This window comes from Phyllostomus discolor, chromosome 1 (assembly GCF_004126475.2).
Source record: "Phyllostomus discolor isolate MPI-MPIP mPhyDis1 chromosome 1, mPhyDis1.pri.v3, whole genome shotgun sequence".
Lineage (NCBI taxonomy): Eukaryota > Metazoa > Chordata > Mammalia > Chiroptera > Phyllostomidae > Phyllostomus > Phyllostomus discolor.
In genome coordinates, this window is record NC_040903.2 from 47,294,989 (window position 1) to 47,314,702 (window position 19,714).

Consider the following 19,714-nt stretch of genomic DNA (forward strand, 5'->3'; position numbering starts at 1 on the left):
ATTAATTCCAAATATAGCCTAAAGAGACCAGAAATTTATTTTAAAGTTTAAATTATAAACATTTAAATATTCTGTTTTAATAAGGGTATATACGCTGGGAAATACAATCTAGTCTTCTACAACTCAAAAACTACAAAAGGTAAAAAAAATTTTTTCCCAGGGCAAGAGGCTAGGATATAATAAAATGTAATTTAGGCATGCCTTAAATATAGCACCCTTCTTAAATGTAAATAGAGATACACTCCCCTCCAAAAGGCTAAAGAAACCTATGTAGGTTTACATGAGTCACATATGGACTCCGATGTCCATGATGTCCAACTGCATGAATTCAAAACCCAGACCTACTATTTATTTATAAACCTGTCCGACCTCAATGAGGTATTCTAGGCCTTAAATTATTTAATTAAGTGGGAAACAGAATAATAATAGTAATCACCCTAACAAAGTGGTTATGAGGATTAGATGAAAATGAATATAAAGTGCTTTGACAATGCCTGGTACAATAAGCATTAGCTATTTTAAATTTTAACTACCAGTACGTTTAAAAGAAATGTAACCAACTCTCTCAAATGAGGTAACAATCCAAGGGATTCCAAGTGCAAATCTGATAAATCAAGTATTTCAAAGCACATCCAGAAGTCACTTATCAGGTCTTCAGATGGGTTGAAAAGCACAACCAATACTTGGCAAAATGTTAAGAAAGATTACTAGTTTGTGATCTGAGTATTTAACTCAGCACTTCCTAAATATATAACTGAGAATCTTCCTGAATATCTAACTGAAAAATCAACATAAAAAAACAAACAAACAAACAAAAAAACAACAACCAGGTTATCATGAGGCCGTGTATTCTATTATGTTACCTGATTATATGGTACCAACTCAAGAAAAGACTTTCTAAGAATTACTGGCTATGTTTGAAACTTCCAAGTTTCACTGTTTAGAGCACATTAAGAGGTGTACACAAACAACTCTATGTGCCCTAACCATTTTAAATGTAAATTTTCTAGTGTAATTCAGTTTAACTCAAAATGTAGATAAAAGAATTGGACACTCTTTTAAACTGTGCCTATAAGCTTAACTTAAATTTTGTTAGTTCAAAAGTATATCTAATAAATATAATAGGCAGTGTCTTATTTTCAATGTTTCGAAAGCTTCAAAATGGGTATAACGACAGACAAAAAGCAGAATATTGGAATGATCAGTTAAGGTGAACACTACAGTCATAAGTTGGTACAGGCTTCAGTTAAATGATGTGAACCACTTATAGACAAAAAAACTCAGGCAGTATAATTTTTCAAGTATTCTATTTTTAAAAAACAGTGATTCTTTATAATGCCACACTACTTTGTGCCTTTCCAAATTTCTTCCTTAAAATGTTTAATAAAATTTAAAACTTTTAAAAAGGAACTTTTTTGGTTATTTGAAGAAGCCTTTTAAATGACAGTAATATATATATATGTGTGTGTAAAACCAATTTAATCTGCATTTCATACACCCAAACCCCAAATACCACCTATGCAGATGATGGAGATTTGGCATTTAAAGTGGGTGCACTGACATTTAATACAATTTTTGTATATTTAATCCATAATTTCTGATTGACTCATTTAAAAAAGTATTAAAAAGATAAGCAATTTGCAATGTAACAAGGATACAATCCAATGTGTTCACAGATTGGTTACCTGTGAGACTGGTGCTTTAACATGGGGTGGAATTCCAGAGGAAGAAACAGTACCACTAGGAGGCAGGTTTTTACTGGTCACTGAAGCCCAGGAGAAAGCCTGCAGGAAATGCAACAAACCTAGACTACTAATCATGGAAAACCACCAACATTCCTATAGGGAAACTTCCAAATATATATTTTTTCACTTCTAAACTATTGCTCTATATTGGAGGATTCCTATAAGAAAGGCACACACACACATGCCAGTCTATGTGCCAGCTTTCAAAATCTCATTATGCAAGATTTGATGGTTTTTACTGAACTACTAAATAAATCAACAAGCAACTTCCTATATATGCCCTAAGTAGATGAGCAAGTGGCGCAAACCACTAACACATACTAGAAAAGTCAGAGCCTAATAGAACGGATTTCTTTCCCCTTTAGAGAAAAACAGGGTGTGTGATGGTGTTAAGGGAAGAGGGGAAGGATAGGAAAGAAGAAAGTACTAGCTGGAAACTTTAATAAACATTCACAAATTGAACAAAGTATCTCCTCTCACTACTCAAATATACTTTAACCTTCTACTTTTACAGAAAGATAAAAGATGTATAGATAGGCTTAACTGATACAATATCAGTGACTCATCTTTCCAAAAGAGTTTAATTGGTGTAGTAAGGAAACTGTTCCCATTTAAACCAGAAATAACAGGTTATCTCCTCTAATAATAAACCAACTTGTTTAAGCTGGGAAATTGCATGACCCCTTGCACCCGTGTAGAGGACTTAATGCACAATGGAAGAGCAACTCTCAGGTTTATATATGGACCCAAATAATTTCATGAAAGGTACTGAGCATTACATACAGACAAAGATTTACCTTAAACTTCCCTCTGAGGGATATTTTTTTTGGAGAGGAAAATGTAATCACACTTCCTCAGGATTACAAAAAAACAAAAAAAAAACAAACACACAGCTTTTTTCATACACATAAAAAGTATAGTTTACTATATTATGTTACATAACAAAAGTCCTGCTTCAATAATAGCATCAGATATGAAAGTGTGAAGTTATAGATTAAAGAGATCCTTTGATCTAACCTTTGGTGGTTCTTGTGGCAGAGAAACAGGTTCAGCAGGAGGAGGAGAGGTAGACTTCTCCTCTAATTCTTCTAAGTTCTTCTCTTCCACAGGTGGTTTCAGCTCTTCAGTCTTAGTTTCAGATTCTGGCTCAGGTTCAGGTTCATGAGAGGATTCTTCCAAAGGCTCCTCTATGCCATTACTACAATAAAATATTTTATTCCCTTTTCAGTATGAGAGTGAAATGATCAAGTAAGATAAAATTCAGTATTTCTCTGATGTAATGAGCAAAAGTCCACTAAGAGAAGTAGGAGGCAGAAAGGAATCATACTCCCATGAAACATTTCTTAAACCCCACTATCTTAAAACTGGATAACTAAAAATGTTTACTTTAGTACTAACTATAAGTAAATCCGATCTTTATAAAAATAAAATACAATGTTCACTCTCTGTGTTGTCCCAACATTCTGCATTATCAGTAAGTGTTCAGTGTTTTGCGCCAAACCATGTTCAATTTTTTAAATTAAATAAAACAATTATTTCCAAATTTCTTGCAAAGTACTCAAATACCGCTGGTAGGTAGCTTTATCAAAAATTTACTTCCAGCAGTAATCCTAGGAACAAAACCCACCAGACTGCATTAGTTTAGACCAAATTTAACCTTGTAAACACTATTCTTACGTCACAGGGTGCGTTTCATAGTATCCACTGGTAGCATTTTCTTGTACAGGTTCTGGAGATGGCTGCCTTTCTTCTTGTTCCTCTTCTACTTCATCTTCTGATTCTGACAATACATAATGTATCACATCTTTTTAAAGGAGGCTTAACACATAATTTGATGTCCACATCTTTAATGATTAAGGAAGGGAGTGATGTGATAGTAAAAAAAGGCATACTTTTCACAAAAGCATTCACTTACAATATTCCCTATTCTCTTAAAAATCTGAAAAGCAAGCCAAGATGATGTTTGCTATTTACCCTATTTTTTTTAAAACAAAATCTATTAGTAAGGAAAGGGTACGAAATAAACAATGAAGCTATAGCTTACTTTCCTTTCTCACATTTATCCAACAAAACAAATAATGATTAAAAAAGGGAAACAACTGATGTATCCAATAGAAGATCAATTAAATAATTATGTCACAGCCAAAAAAACCTGATAGCCAAACAAATAAGCAAACTTTAAGCCAACATAATACCATTTTTTTGTTCCATAAAAATAAGTACTGGTAAGGATACGTTCCAACAAAATTCTGTAATAGGCACCAAACTCTTAGTTATCTATAGAGGATGAGATTGAGGAGAGTTTTTCCACTTTCTATGTCTGACTTTTTAATCATTTCATACAATAAACACCCATATCATTCATAACAAAAACCAAAAGGAGAAAAGGGGTTTTGACAGTTACAATATAGGAAAATTTCTTTAAGTTTCATGCTTTTCCCTTAAAGAATGATGAAAGAACCCTTCTATCTCAAAAGTAAACTCACCTTCATCAAGTTCTGGTTCAGAATCACCAAATACTTCATCCTCATAACGAAACATATCATTGTGAACGTAAAACTTATTTGGAACAGATCCCTATAGAAAAACAACATCCAAATACACCATAAGCACCCCCACAAAAGTAGCATAAAATAAAAAGAATTGCACAGCATACACAGTTTCTATTTTAGTAATACAGAATAATGAAGACTGTAATTTTCTAAAATTAACATGCTATATGATGGTAACAAAACTACAGATCACTCAAAAAATACTGAAACTTAAGAAATGTCTATTCAATATAAGAGAACCAGAACCAATAGACACATAAAACTTTTCCATTGTTTAATATGTAACCTATTAAACATATTTTTTGTATTATTTCTGCAATCTTAATCATCTAGTTACACATTAGTATCAGTATCTGACTTTTACCTCTAGTCAAAGAGCATATACACACAAAGCTCAAATGAATTATATCAACAAGCCCAGTACTAATTTTTTTTTAAAAAATACATGTACACCTAAACTAATAAGATGAAACTCTCTGGACATGTCAAACAACTAATAAGAACCAAATACAATCATATAAATAAAAACTTACTTCAGGAGCCAGAACAAAGGTTTGCATAAATTTCCTCTCTGGCTGTCCACTATTGGACAGCAAACCCATGACCTGGACAACTACTCCATCACTTAAGGTTGCATGAGCATCCACATGACGAATTTTGGTATGACATTCACTGAAGTTCAGAGATAATACTTTGTGGTGTATATCCTTTATTAGAAGGGAGAAAACAAAAATTCTTATGATACTCCATTACCTATATAATACTACAACAAAACTTCACTGATTTCTTCCTCACAACCTGCAGAATACTTAATCTTTCTGCCTCACTTAAATCCGCTCTATCATACTATATTACTGCCAGACTGATGTTCCTAATGCCACCATTTTCAACATGTTAACTCCTTACACAAGAAATCACAATAGCTGTCTCTTATTATGCAGTAGTATATGGGCTTTATACAGCTTTGTCCCACTATCTGCATTAGGTATTGAGTCATTCACAAAACAATGTATTGTGTACTCCTTGGCCTCACATCTATTTTCATTGCACGTGTGCCAAGGCCATTTCTTCTCCTTTCAAACGACAATCCTGTAAATTCAGAGTTTATTTGAAATCACACATCCCATCCTCTACAAAATCGTAAGGAATATATATACTTTTTCACACTACTGTTTAAAGTTAAGGTTTAGCCCAAATTTGTATAAACTTTAATAAACTGGCTCAACTGTTTCATGTATAAAATACATCAAGGATATAAAACAACCCATCTTCTCCTTTATATCCACCCCCAAACAAATGCAATACGGCATTTCACATAAAATCAATGTTTACAAGAACTCAAAGCAAAACTGACAATTACTGTAACATAAATCCTAGTTACAACTAATAATCACATTCAAGAAACACATGGACACAAAAAGGCTATTTTTTAAATATCTATTTTAACATACACACACACACACACACACACACAAAATGTATATGAAATTGATACTTACATTTTGGCCATAAACAGCCTCCTGGGGCTTTCCACTAGCATCTACTCCACCATGAACATAGGAAGAATTCCTTCCATAAAACCTGAAAACCAAAGATAATGATAAAAATTCAACTGTCAAGGGAAGCCTAAGAGGCAGTATAGTTCTAGTGTCACATAGACCTAGTTTCCAGGCCTGGCTCCTCATTCATTAGTTGTGTAATCTTGAGCACACTTATAGTTTTGTAAGTTTACCTTGGTTATAAACCAGAACAGTGACTACCCCATAGGGTTTCTGTAAGGATTAAATGAGTAATGACAAAATTCTCAGTGTGCCTAGCATACTGAATATACTATACACTCAAATCACTAGCTATTCTCATTTAATTCTTATCACACCTATTTTCTTTTGTTAAGTGGAAAAATAAGGTATTTGTAATAAATTCTACATACTGATGCAATAGTAATTGATCCCTTTTTAACCCTTTGGAAACAGAAACTCAGTTATCTAGACTTGTTTAGGAATCAGATGCTGTTTAACATTCTACTCCAAATTCTAAATGATTACTAATCCTTGCAAAGCCTTAGATTAAATCAGTTTAGGTTTAAAATAACTGAAATAATTCAGAGACTGAGTAAAAAATATACGTTATTACAACATCCAATTTCTCATTAATATTTCTATATTGTTCTTAAGTATATAATGTTTCTCTGGCACTACCTAAAGCAATTAGAATTAACCTTTCTAAATTAAGGTTATCAAACATGCAAAGTTGACTTTTTTAATAAAGTTCAACTTCTATCATAAAATATGCTAAGACTTCCTCTGTGCCAACTAATGTTTACAATGCATCACATAGATTCATTTAGCCCTAATAACAACCTCATGAAATAAGTGCTATTATCTAAGTGAGTAAAATAAGAATCAGAAGAAGTTAACTCGGCTAAGATCACACACCCTTCAAAATGTAGCCGCTAAGACATGAACCTAATATGTAGGATTCCAGAATTCATGCTTTAAACTGCTATCTATATTTTAAAGTTTATACTATTTTCTTTCCTGTAAAAGTAGCAAGGATGTAAACTGCTATTATTTTGCTGGAGGACAATTTAGATCTACGTGTATACGGGGTCTATCCAGAAGGTATCTAGCCATGAAATATGAAGAGACATTTACTGAAGAAGGTACAAGATACAAGAAACACTGTACAAAGGACAATGATGTCTCCAACATTTTCAGTCCTCACAAGTTCTCCCAGTCACCAAAGCTGCACTGTTGTATTTTCCTGAATCTCACTGATGGTTTGAAATCCCTTTCCTTCCAAAGGTGATTTTGGTTTTGAAGAAAGCCAGAAGTCACAGGGCACCAAATCTGGGCTGTACCAGGACCAAGTCACCTGGGTAATTTGATGTTTCACCAAAAAACTCTGCACAAGATGTGATGCATGAATGGGCACACTGTCATGATGAAGCTGCCAATCACCAGTTGCCCATAGGTGCAGCCTTCTGAATCATTCAAATAGCTTCCATGGAGGAATGTTCAAACTTCAAAATTGGATGCACATTCACTGCTGTACTTGCTGTCATTTTGAATGTGACAGCCATACAGTACACATGCTCACTCAACAGCGTCTACTGCCCCCAGTGATAAGTACAGTGAAGTCGTCACTGTTCAAACATGTACATTCCAGTCCACCCTCCTTGGCTGCCAGGTCACACTGATGTCGTGCATACTGTTCTAATTATATTAACAACGGCAGAACTTTTTCTGGACACACCTCGTATCTAAAAAGCATTTCATTTTTTAATGATTTGACTTCTAGTAACTTATCCTAAAAGTGCACAGAAATACATGTGTTAGCACATGGAAAATTACAAACCAAATTTTTATTATTAGGGAAATTGGATACATGAAGTACAAAACAGAAGTATGTGCTGCTGTATTTTAAATGATGGTGGAAAATCAAATTGTTTTAAATTTTACTTTTTTGTCACGACAAAAAAAGTTCCTTGTTAATATAATGCTATTACCTACACTGGAAAAAAAAAAACACTAAATCCCAAATACAAAAAGGCCCTATTAATTCTCTTCTGCCCCCACAGACTTCTCACATACACTGTTGAAGAAGAATTCCTTTATTCTTATATGTTTATGATTAGAAAAATGTACAGGTATTAATTTTGGAGTTGTGGGGGTTGTTATACAAAATGTCTCCTGGAATAACAGAGTATTACACACGTTTAACGATGCAGGGCATATTGCAAAATCTAACTTTAAAATAACCTATATCCTCATAAAGAGAACCTATAAATAATACATACAAGGGGTGACCCAAAAACCCCAGAATTTATTTATAAAAAATTGTTATTTATTTTTACATGTTTAAACTTCAGTCCCCTTCAAAAGTACCCTCCATTTGATGCAATACTGAGACATTTTTTCCACTTGCTCAAAAGTTTTTGAACTCATCAATTTTGATGCCTTTTAGTGCTTCTGTCATTTTTTTCACCTCTTCCACATCAGCAAAAACATTTTCCTTTGAGGACATTTTTCTTCCAGGGAAACAAAATAAAGTCACTGGGTACAAGATCGGGTGAATAGCGAGGGTAGGGCATGGTGGTCATGATGTTTTTGGTCAAAAAATGCTGAACTCTCAGCGTGGTTTAGGCAGGTGAACTTACAAATCACTCATCACGGTATGGGCAAACGCATTTATAGTCTTCAAAAAAAACTCACTGAAGCATAATGCAACCTCCCACACCACCACCAGCTGGTACACTGATACAGATGGGTTCCTAGAACACTAATCTAGCTGGAGAAGCCTGTATGTACTACAAGGGGCTCAACCTCATATATTTATTCTTAACTCACTTGGCCAGAGTGTTCTACAACAAATACCTGTAAAACCTAACACTCACTAAGTCTCACATCTTCCACCTGCTAAAATATATCAGAAAGAACAGAAACTATAAATACTACTCATCTATTTTACAGATCAAGAAAACTTTCACAAGTACACTCACTTAATGATTTCATTTCCTAACACTGCTGTAGAGAATTTTAAAGAGACTAAAGCCCATGATTTCAAATTGCAGATTGGAACTCATTAGTTGTCAAGCCCAAGGTTTTCTTAAAATTAAACATAAAGTACCAGAGGATAAAATTCTGTGCACACACAAGCATGTATAAATGTATTATGAAGTATCTTTCTTATGGTAACCATGGATTTCATCAAAAAACTTGAAAAATACTGGTTTTAGCCATCAGATAGTTAAAAGTATTAGTTATGGTTTACAAAGACACTGTCAAGACATGAGACAGGAAAGACAATTTGTAAAGTCCTATTCAGAAAAATAAAACTAAATAAAAATACTAAAAGAATCCATTTAAAATTTACCTGTGTAAATATTCTGGAGCTTTATTCAGCAAAGTATAATATTGCCTCACAAACTCCCGCCCTACAAGCAGCGGACTGGGCTTCTCCATAACCATTTCTTTGCTGCACAATGTCAAATGCTAAGGGAGCAAAACACAAGATTAATAAGTCTTAGAAAGTCATCTTTGTAAACTTCCAAGAAATAATTTTTCTGAGACATACAAATGGTAATACAAATTAATACCATTAAAAAGTAGCTTACAATGGCAAAAGAATAAAGTCTCAACAACTACTAGTAACCTCCAACATCTGAATCTCCTTGTCTATTTCTTCATCTCCCTCATCCCTCAGAAGTGGGAAGTAGCACAGTTCTTATTCCCAAGGTAAGTCCAGTGCTACCTCAGATGATAAGAAAACCATAACCAAGTCTTTCCATTCACAGCACCTTTTTTTCTTTGGGGACCATTATCTCTGTGTCCTTGATTCTTTTTTGAAAACTAGGCAGAGGGTACAGGGCAGGACTGAGAGATTATACTTATTGAAAAAGTACTGACCCGTGCCTTCTTATTTTCCCTCCTAAGAATTTATTTCACTGTTTTCAAAATAATAATTGCCACTAAAAATCACCAATAATCTCAGTACTCAAGATAACTGTTTTTATATTTGTTGTCTCTCTAATCTTTCTTTGCATTGATAAAGCATCTAAACCATATACTGTTTATAGTAAATGAGATACACTGGAAACAAGATAAGACTCTAGCCCTGAAGGAGTTTATAGTCTGCCTCAGAAAAAAACAAGCAAGCAGAGAACAGAATATGTTAGGTGCTATGCTGAAGTCATTTTTAAGCTAAAATCTCAAAGATAAAGGTCAAGAAACAAAGTAAAATTATAAACAACTTTTTACCATTTAAAGTAAACGACTTACATGTTTATATCCTCAGAACAGTCAAAATTATAACATTAGGAATTGGAGAAGGGGGGAAGAAAATTTAAGTATTACTTGTTAAAATTATGCAGTAGAGCCTACAGATAAGACTAGCTCTTTACAATACTAGTGACTCCCAATTCAACTTTCACATACGCTCTATTAGATTCCATTTTCCCTTTTGTAATTGTCCCAAAACTCTCAGCCTGTAAAAACTCCAACATATTTAAAAATTTTAATATAATGCCTCAATGGCTTTTAAAAATAATTAATTCAGTGCTTCCAGTGACAGGGTGTGGGGAATGAGAGTAGCAAGAAAAGAACCCCTAGTATAGCCCAAGAAGCAGGCCAAGGAGGTAAAAAAGGAAGAAGATAAGGCATGAAGGACTTCCATTTGCTACATTTAAAGTAACAAAGCTAAGCAACATAGTATTTTTATTTGGAATGATGTAGAAGGGTGAAGAATAGTAGGCTTACCTAAGTAAAATGTTATAAAAATGTTATAAACTAAAATGTGGAAACCACATATACTTTAATACTGTAACAACTGATATTAAAAATGTGGGAAGATACTAACTTACCCTGTGGAAAAAAAATAGGTACAAAATAGTTTTGTTCAAATGGTTAAAAGGCTGAAATGCTGCTGTTAAGGGATTGTTTCTGGGTTTGGGGATTCTCATTTTTCCCTCTTTCTTCTCCCATCTTCCCAGATTTCCTACAGTGGCACTCTGTCATTTATCCCAAATCTCCCATCACATTTATAAGGTACATATTCACCTAATATTTTTCTGGCTTACATACAGCCAAAGGAAAAAAAGTAACCAAATACACCTATCAACATCAAAGAAAGGATCAAAATGCACTATGTCTATAGATCAGAGCTAGAAGTAACTTTTACTTGATTATTATTTAATAAGTTATTTTTTCAAAGGAGGTAACTTGAAATGGTAAATGAGAAAAGGCAATGCTAATCTGGTAAAAGTCTAAAAAGCTATACACAAGAGGTTACGCAGAGCCTCTTTTTTAAGGTGCAGAAGGCTCCATGATAAAATGAAATAAAGATGTCACTCAGGATTGTGTTTAAATTAATTACACTGGCAAATATAACTCACAGATCAGTTTACTTCTTTGCTGTAACTGATTTAAAGTGAATCAGAATTTAGAAAGCTAAAAAATAGTTGGTTGATGGAAATCAAGCAGAAAGAAAAGGTATTGGGGAGAGAGGGTGAAACCCAACTGATGATTTTTAATGACAGATTAATTTGTATGTTCTGTATAGGGAACTGCTATCTCTTCCATCTTCCCATTTTATCCCAGAGTAGGGAAAATAACAATTCAATAAATAAGGAATGCTTCAAAGAAGCATTAGAGATAAATTATAGATGAACCACCAAACAAGGTTGTTTGGGATTTGGACAACTGAACAATATAAAGTTGTGTTTATCATTGGTGCGTGGCCAGTGTATATAAGAAAGAAGTGTGAGAGGAAGACAGAACCAAATTACACGTTCAGAATAAGTCATAACCTTGTTGGATCTCAATTTCCTAATTTACAAATTAAGACGTGATCTCTGGTCAAGCCTACAAAACTATGCAGTTCAATAGATAAAGCCAGCCGAGGTGGCACAAAATTTTTTTTTCAGAAAGGTTGTTAGCCTCTAGCTAATCACTGAAGAGCAATCATCTAGTATCTTTTCAAAATGAAATTTCATGTATTAAAATCCATTTGACAATGTAGAGACTGTGTCAGATTGAGATGCACAACATAAAATTTACTTTTTTTGTCAATTATAAGCCACCGATCCTATTTATTCACGTACCAATATGATTATATCCACCTTCCCTATTTTACAGATTATTCTGCTCACCAATTCTGTCCATCCTACTTAAAATCCCTGTGTATCTTCATCAATATTCTTTTATTCATTCCTATTTCTTAAAATGTTTCCTCTCCATTTGCCTGGGCTAATTCCTGAAGCATATTTCCAGGGAAACTGCTCTATGTCAACTGTCACTATCCTTTCTAAATCTCTTAATACCTACCTATAACCCACTGAGAGGGAAATGGAGGACAGGGAAAAAGCAACACATATACACAAATAATATAGAAAAAAAGTTACATCAGGCTTCACATTGATATCTACAATATGCTCACAGTTTTCCTCAATTTCAAAATAAATAGTTAAAAACAAAACAAAACAAAACGGTTATCGTCTTGGCCAGATGGCTTGGTTGGAGCATCATCCCAATCCCTTGCCTAGAGGCAACTTATGATTCTCTTTAACATAGATGTCTACCTCCGTCCCTCTCTCTCTAGAAGCAATGAACATACCCCCTGGTGATGATATAAATAAATAAATACCCTAAAACTGTCAACCAAAGTTACCACACTCTATTTTTCCATGACTAAAACCTCAGCTTTTAGTTAAGTACTTAGGTTTTTGTTTCCTTTTCAATTAAAAATCAGTGAATTACTAGTATACACATGGGGCTGTTCCCAAAGCAAACCACCTCAAACTAGTATAAATGTAATGTTGAAAATGAGTTTACATTTCTGTACTACTTTGTACAAGTTAAATACTGATTGAACAGTAAATGGAAATTACAGGAAGGTGCCCTGGCTGGTGACTCAGTGGACTGAATGTTGGCCTGTGAACCAAAAGGTTGCTGGTTCAATTCCCAGTCAGCACATTTCTGGGTTGCCAGCTAGGTGCCCAGTTAGGGGGCATGTGAGAGGCAACTGATTGATGTTATCTCTTGCACATAGATGTTTCTCTTCCTCTTTTTCTCCCTTCCTTCCCTGCTCTCTAAAAACAAATAAAATCTTAAAAAAAAAATCAGAGGAAGATAGATTTAGGTTCAATATAAAAACAAAGAAAGGATAACCCAAAAGAGCTCAGGAATGGCTAGTCACTACTAACTGAACAATTCAGCAGATACATAGTAAAAATACTCATGTATCTAATAGTTAGATTAGGTTGCTCCAATGCCAGGTTTCAAGAAATCTATTAACAAGAACACCTTTTACTCCTACTCCAATACTCACTCCATACTTTTCCATCTAATGATTGAAACCCTATGCATTCACATTTGGGTTCAGCTAAAATATTGTCCCCTGAAAATCTTTCCTATTTGCTCAGTACAATATAATTGTCTTTCCTCTGATTTCTCCGACTACGTTGGGTCTTTATCATGGTTTTTTATTTATCATATTCTACCCTAAATTACTAAATATGTATCTGGCTTAGTCTTCCTCTTCGCTATTCCCCTTTCACATATTAAAATCTGAGCTTTCCCCTAATGTCATTTCCTAGAAAGTCACAATTCTTCTCAAAAATCCAATGACCTCTCCTAACACTTCTAGATTTCTACAATGAGGCAATAACATGTCACTGAACATCTAGAATAATGACTAACATAAAAATGTAGAAGTACTGTTTACAAAGATACAGAAAGTTGGTAGGAATAAAAAATGTTACAGTCACTTCAGAAAACAGTACAGCAGTTTCCTATAAACTTAAACATGTACATCTCATATTACCCAGCAATCCCACTCCATATTTACCCGAGAAATGAAGCATATATCCAAAGACCTGTACATTATGGCAGCTTTATTAATAAACAGCAAAACTATGAACAATAAAATGTCGATAAATACACATCTATCAACATTTGAATCTAAAAACAAAGCAAACAAGAACAGAGTTAGAATCAGGATATGGAGAGCATTTTGATGGTTACCAGATAGGAGGGGGATATAGGGGAATGGGTGAAGAAGTGAGGGGATTAAGAAGTACAAATAGGTAGGTACAGAATAGCCAGGAGGATGTACAGTATAGGAAATGGAGTAGCCAAAGAACTTATACTCATGACCCATGAACAATGGTGTGGGGACTGCCTGAGGAAGTGGGGGTGGCTGGTGGAGGGGTAAAGGTGGTAAAATCAGGACAACTCTAAGAGCATAATAAAATATAATTCAAAAATAATAAATAAATAAATAAAAACAAACACTCAAAACCTGGAAATAACAAAATGACCATCAGCCGGGTGAATGAATAAAGAAATTGTGGTATTATTCCATGCAACTGAATACTGCTCAAAACAAAAAGAAAAATCACAAACTTACAGACTTATGCAACAATATGAATGAGTTTCAAAAACATTATTCAAAGCTAAAGAAGGACATTCGGTAAAATGTAAACCTGTAAGACTAACAGACCAGCAGCTGGAGGCAGAAGGGAAATGACTATAAAGGAACATGAGAGACTTCAGAAGTGATGGAAATATCTTGGATCTTGATTGTGGTGGTAGGTTCACGACTGTGTTTGTCCAAAGTTATAGAACAAAGCACGTGATAAGAGGGGTTTTACTGTTTGTAAATTATTCCTCAATTAATGCAATTATGCTTCATTACGCCAATCACTTCACAAGCATTTATGGAAAATATACCACATACAAACATTTGGAGAAACATGGTACAATGATATTATTCAAAGGCTCAAAAAACGCAATTTATTCAAAGTTGCCATCTTTCACCTACTGGAATTAACAAAAATTAAAATGATTGATAATATTTTCAATACTGGTAAGAGTGTGGGAGCCCTGGCTAGGTGGATCAGTTGGTTGGAGCGTCATCCCACACACCAAAAGGTTGCAGGTTCCATCCAGGTTGGGGTGCGTAAAGGAGGCAACCAATTGATGTTTCACGTTTCTCTCTCTCTAATCAGTACACATATCCTCTGGTGAGGATTTAAAAAATAAAAAAGTGGGAAAACAGGCTCTTTCACATACAGTATTGGTGAAAACATAAGATGTTAAAACCTTTTGGAGATATAATTTTAGTTTTGATCAAAGTAATAAAAATGAACACATAGTTATCTCACTTGAAAACATATCACAAAAAAATACATACACAAAAATGTATTTTCAAGGCTTTTCAATGCCAAATAAGAAATAACCATCTAAATGCTCATTAAGAGGGACGAGATTTACTTTAAATACAGAATTACACACTCAATAGAAATAGGGAGAAGTAGGAAAAAGTTATAAATATAAACAAGAAATACTATCCACAAAAGTAAGTATAATAATCAAATTGTAGAATAATAATATCATCCTTGGCAAAAAGGCATGATACAAAAAGAAATATACATGATACATGTATTACAGGAAAAAACAAGGAAAACTACATACCAATTTTTAAGATCACCAGTAAGGTATTTACTACATTGTCTGAGTACTTTAAAAAACACATAGTAACTTTGTAGTTTTAAAAACTGTATTTTAAATTTTTTATTTAGTTTCTGATAACCATCTGACAGATATGAATTATAGGTTAGGAAACATGGCTCTAGAATAAATGTTTAAAGTGTGAAAATTCAGCCCTGGCTGATGTGGCTCTGGATTGAGTGCCCACCTATGAACCAAAGGGTCACAGGTTTGATTCCCAGTCAGGGCACATGCTGGGGTTGTAGGCTATGTCCCCACTGGGGAGGAGTGCATGAGGGGCAACGACACACTGATGTTTCTTCTCTCCCTCTCTTCTTCCCTTCTCCTCTATCTATAAATAGATATAGTGTGAAAATTCATTTAGAACAAGTAAATCAAAAGAGTACAGTTTGCCTACATTAGTGACCATTAATGGTTAAAGTCTGAGTGTGCTTAAATATAACTAATTGAAGAAAAAATCGGAAAGCCTCAGATGGGAGAAACAGACCAGTAAAGACACCATGCTAGAACTAAAAATGAGAAGGTACATAGAGAAAGAATACAAAGAAAAACCTACTGCCTAGATAAGGTATGCCCTCCAACTTTAATGTTTCCAAGAGGTCATTTAAAAAACACTTGTTGTGCTTACCTGATGTATTGTCAGATGACCTGGTATTAATGGTCTTACAAACAAATATGTAATAAACTGAACCTCAACAGGGAAACATCAGTTCATGTGCAGTCATGAAAATATTATCAAACATTATAAAACCATAGGCAAAAAACATTGAAACACAGCATAAAATTTGTAACTAAGGTCTGATTTCAATAATGTCATGGAATATATGCACTTAGGCAAGACAATGATACTAATTTTTTAGATCTACTATTATAGCAAAATAATTATCAGAACAGATTTCAATTAAAAAATCATTTTATATCCCATCAATTCTCTTTAATCTCAGAGATCTCAAATGGCATCTTCATTTTCATTAAAGAAAACTGACTATTATCCATACAGTGATAAAATAGCTAGATCTGCATATAACCATAAAATCTATTTATAATTGTTAATGTCAAACACCTGGCCACAACCACAACCACTATAGATAAGCATGAAAATAGACAATCAAAAATTCTTTCTCTGCGGAGTCTGGAGTGTCCTGACCACCATCTATCACAAATGATAGTAAATGTGGCATCTTTCCTCAAGTCATCTAAGAAGGGGGGAAATTTAGTCATTGCAAATTACTGACATGAAAATTCATGTCATACTTTGGTGGCTATTTCAAGGCTTGGAGAAAATGGCCAAAATGAAAACTGCTGTGAAGTTGAGACACCATGTCATCTTATTTCTTATTTTAAAAAACAAAACAAAGACCCCCAAGAAACCAAAAGAAAATGACATTTAGATAATAGAAAAATCTGTATTTTTTTCACACTGTAAAGTTGTATGTGCTATATCTTGCTTCTTATAAAAGTAGTATCTCTACTAATAGGATGCAGTAGTTCTTTTTTAAAAAATTTACATCAATGTGTGGTTACTGTCACGTGCCCCCCACTAGGGATCTGGCCCACAATCCATGCTTGTGCCCTGACTAGGAACCAAAGGGGCGACCCTTTGGTTCATGGCCTGCGCTCAGTCCACTGAGCCACACCAGCCAGGACAGCATGCAGTTCTTTTGATGAGGAAAAAAATAGCAAAGACCAAGACACAGCTTATCTTTACTGCTAGATAGTTAATCCCTTCCCCCCTAGAGCCCCTCACTCTGGGCTCATTCAAGTCAGACCCAAGCCCCTTCTCAGTGAACCACAGACTATACTCATTCTCAATAGCTAACCGCATATTAAAACTAGAACCTTCCTATATTCCAGATGGGTCTTTGTTTAAAATGACTTTACCACAAACAGCAATGTACAATCAATCAATCTCTCTCCCTCTCTCTCTCTCTCTCTCTCTCTCTCTCTTAGAGCAAAGACCTTTTCATTTGTTGTTGCAGAGATAAACAATAAATGGTAGTTGAGGATTTACTTTTTCTGTTTTTACATACTGAAGATAATGAGGCAAGCTTTGAAGCTCAGATAATACTAAAAGTGGCCAAGTATTAAGAGAGGAAAAGCTGTCCCACAAAAAGCATGTATTTACATTATGTTTTAAAGTTTAACAAGTAACCTACATGTTCCTTTATCTCCTTGAAACAGATAGGATATTAGCTTCATTCAGACAAAAAGGAAACGTGTTTAGAGAGCCTAAAAAAGGAAGGAGTTCAAGGCTCCCTCCTTATGGTTATGAGAAAGAATCTGAAATCAGGTGTTCTCCCTCTGGTGATGTTTGCATTACACAGGATAAAAAAAACCACCTCTTTGGAAGAACAGCCAAAGACACAAGAAAATAAAAAAAATTTCAAAGCCCAATTGTTCCCATATTTGATATTGTTGGTAAAAGCTAAAAAGCAGGAGACAGTAACATAATAGGAAATACAGGAGTCATCCCAACATACTAGAAAGGTATATTAAAATAAGAAAATATACAGAAATTAAACAATAATAAGCTGAGACAAAGCAGTCAAGAAAATGTTACTATTGTTTCTGAGCCAGCCCAGACAGAGTTCTGGTAGAAGAACCAATTTGCTCTATTAGCTCTTAAACAAGTGCCACCAGTGGAGAGTAACCAAGTTATGCTTGTCAATTAAACTTTACTGAATTTAGAAGTTCAGAAACAACCCCCTTAAGTTTGTACCTATAAAAACCAGACTTGAAATTTTCCACCCCTATGCCCCCTCCCCCAGCATAAATTATCTAGGAAAAAGTCTCATTCAAAGCAATCTAGGAAAAAATTCTCAATCCTGATAATGGGTAATCAACAGCAGTACTTCTGCAGGATAAGAAAGCTATTAAAAAATCTAACATTATTAGTAGTATTTCTAGATTTTTCAGTAACTGCTGAGGCAATTTTCATTTCTGATTTCTCATACATGAAAGAGATACTATTTCCTGCTGCCAACAGTGCCAATACCATTCACATTCAAGAGCTGTGTGCTGGCAATTCAAGTGCTCCGTCGCTTGCAAAATGAGCCCTCAATTCCACTATCAAATTAATACTTCTTGGTTCTACCTTTGATTCCCCACCCACCCCACAGGCATTCTAGTTCTCTCCACTTCTTTTTTTTTTCCTCTCCACTCTTAATAGTTGGTCACTATTGGTTAATATTTCAGCCTCGAATATTCACAATCTGAACAGCTCTTAGAAAGCAATCCATTTGAGGTCTTTATCCTACCTACAATTCCTGATAACCTTCCAAAATTAAACAACAGTTAAAGATTAAGTCATATGACTTAGCTCTAAAAATTAAAACAAAAAGATAACAAATATCACTAAAGAAACATGTAATTCAATTCCAAGAGTTCAAACTAATCATACTGTCTATTTTTTAAGATCAGAAATTTTGGACATCAAAAGGGCCACTGGATACTAAAAGGGCCAAACGTTTACTTAGAAACTTTGCTCACATGCCTAAGGCTATATTAACTGCCAAATATGGAGCGGGAGAAGGAATTCCCATCTTCTTCCTCTCTAGCATATGGGGCTCCCTGACGGCAGTAAATGGTTCATCGAACCAGGTATATGCAATGCTAACATTTGGAAGACTAACGTGAGGTGTGGAGCCTTGAACCTAAAAAAACAGCATTTTAACCCAAGTTAGCATCATAACAATCACATAGGGTGTTAGAGGAGACTACTTTGCTCTTGCTGCACCTTCGGTGCACGTGTTTTGTTTTTTTGTTTGTTTGTTTAAGGGAGTAAAGACACCTCCCCTCAAAAAAAAATTAAGTAAACCTGGAAAGGGAAAAATACTGATCTATGCGGAAAATTATAGATGCAAATCTATATTCGTTACAAAGCGGCAGAAGGCCATCTTAAATCTGCTTTTAGAGAGGCAGGTAATATTTAACCAGATTCGACTAAGAAAACACTATAGGGAAGCCTAGTTCCTCCCCTTAACTATCCTGCACATCTGCCCCCAGCCCCGACAAAAGTGGGGTAAGAGAAATAAATCCATTTCCCAAAGCACTCAAACATCTTTTCTGTCCCTAGGTCCATACAGAAACGTTTACGTAAAAAGGGCACGAAGAAGCATACGTTATGGATAGCTCCAATTTCTGAACACGCTGGGGATAAACCCGAGAGGCGGAGGCGGAGGCGGTGGGGGGGGGATGAAAGACCTCGGAACAGTTACGTACTGGGCAAGCAAAGCAGCGGCTGCCTTCAAACCCGGATTCTGTTTCCTGGCTCAGAAATGGTGCCCGGAGGCCTCTACTTTCGCATCTGCGTCGCTTCTGCCTCCGCCAACAGAGCCTCTCTCCCCCTCCCCCACGGGCGGGGCGGCGACCGCCTCCCCGTTCGCAGGGAACCGGGAATAAGAGCCAC

The 19,714-nt window shown here is 35.0% G+C and overlaps 1 protein-coding gene across 7 annotated transcripts in view; it reads right to left on the reverse strand.

The window, feature by feature from the left end:
• Positions 1–19,714, reverse strand: part of G3BP2 (G3BP stress granule assembly factor 2) — an 82,906-nt gene that overhangs the window by 7,496 nt on the left and 55,696 nt on the right. For 5 of the 7 annotated variants that reach the window (XM_028508261.2, XM_036022263.1, XM_036022242.1 and 2 more), the window contains exons 2-8: positions 9,173–9,291; positions 5,797–5,878; positions 4,831–5,004; positions 4,232–4,322; positions 3,423–3,525; positions 2,763–2,943; positions 1,686–1,784 (exon numbers count right to left, since the gene is read on the reverse strand). In XM_028508261.2, the coding sequence (XP_028364062.1) occupies positions 1,686–1,784; positions 2,763–2,943; positions 3,423–3,525; positions 4,232–4,322; positions 4,831–5,004; positions 5,797–5,878; positions 9,173–9,267 (825 nt within the window). In that variant the 5' untranslated portion in view covers positions 9,268–9,291. The remainder of the gene's footprint in view (positions 1–1,685; positions 1,785–2,762; positions 2,944–3,422; positions 3,526–4,231; positions 4,323–4,830; positions 5,005–5,796; positions 5,879–9,172; positions 9,292–19,714) is intronic. The other 2 variants (XM_036022256.1, XM_028508263.2) reach the window with 1 other exon arrangement.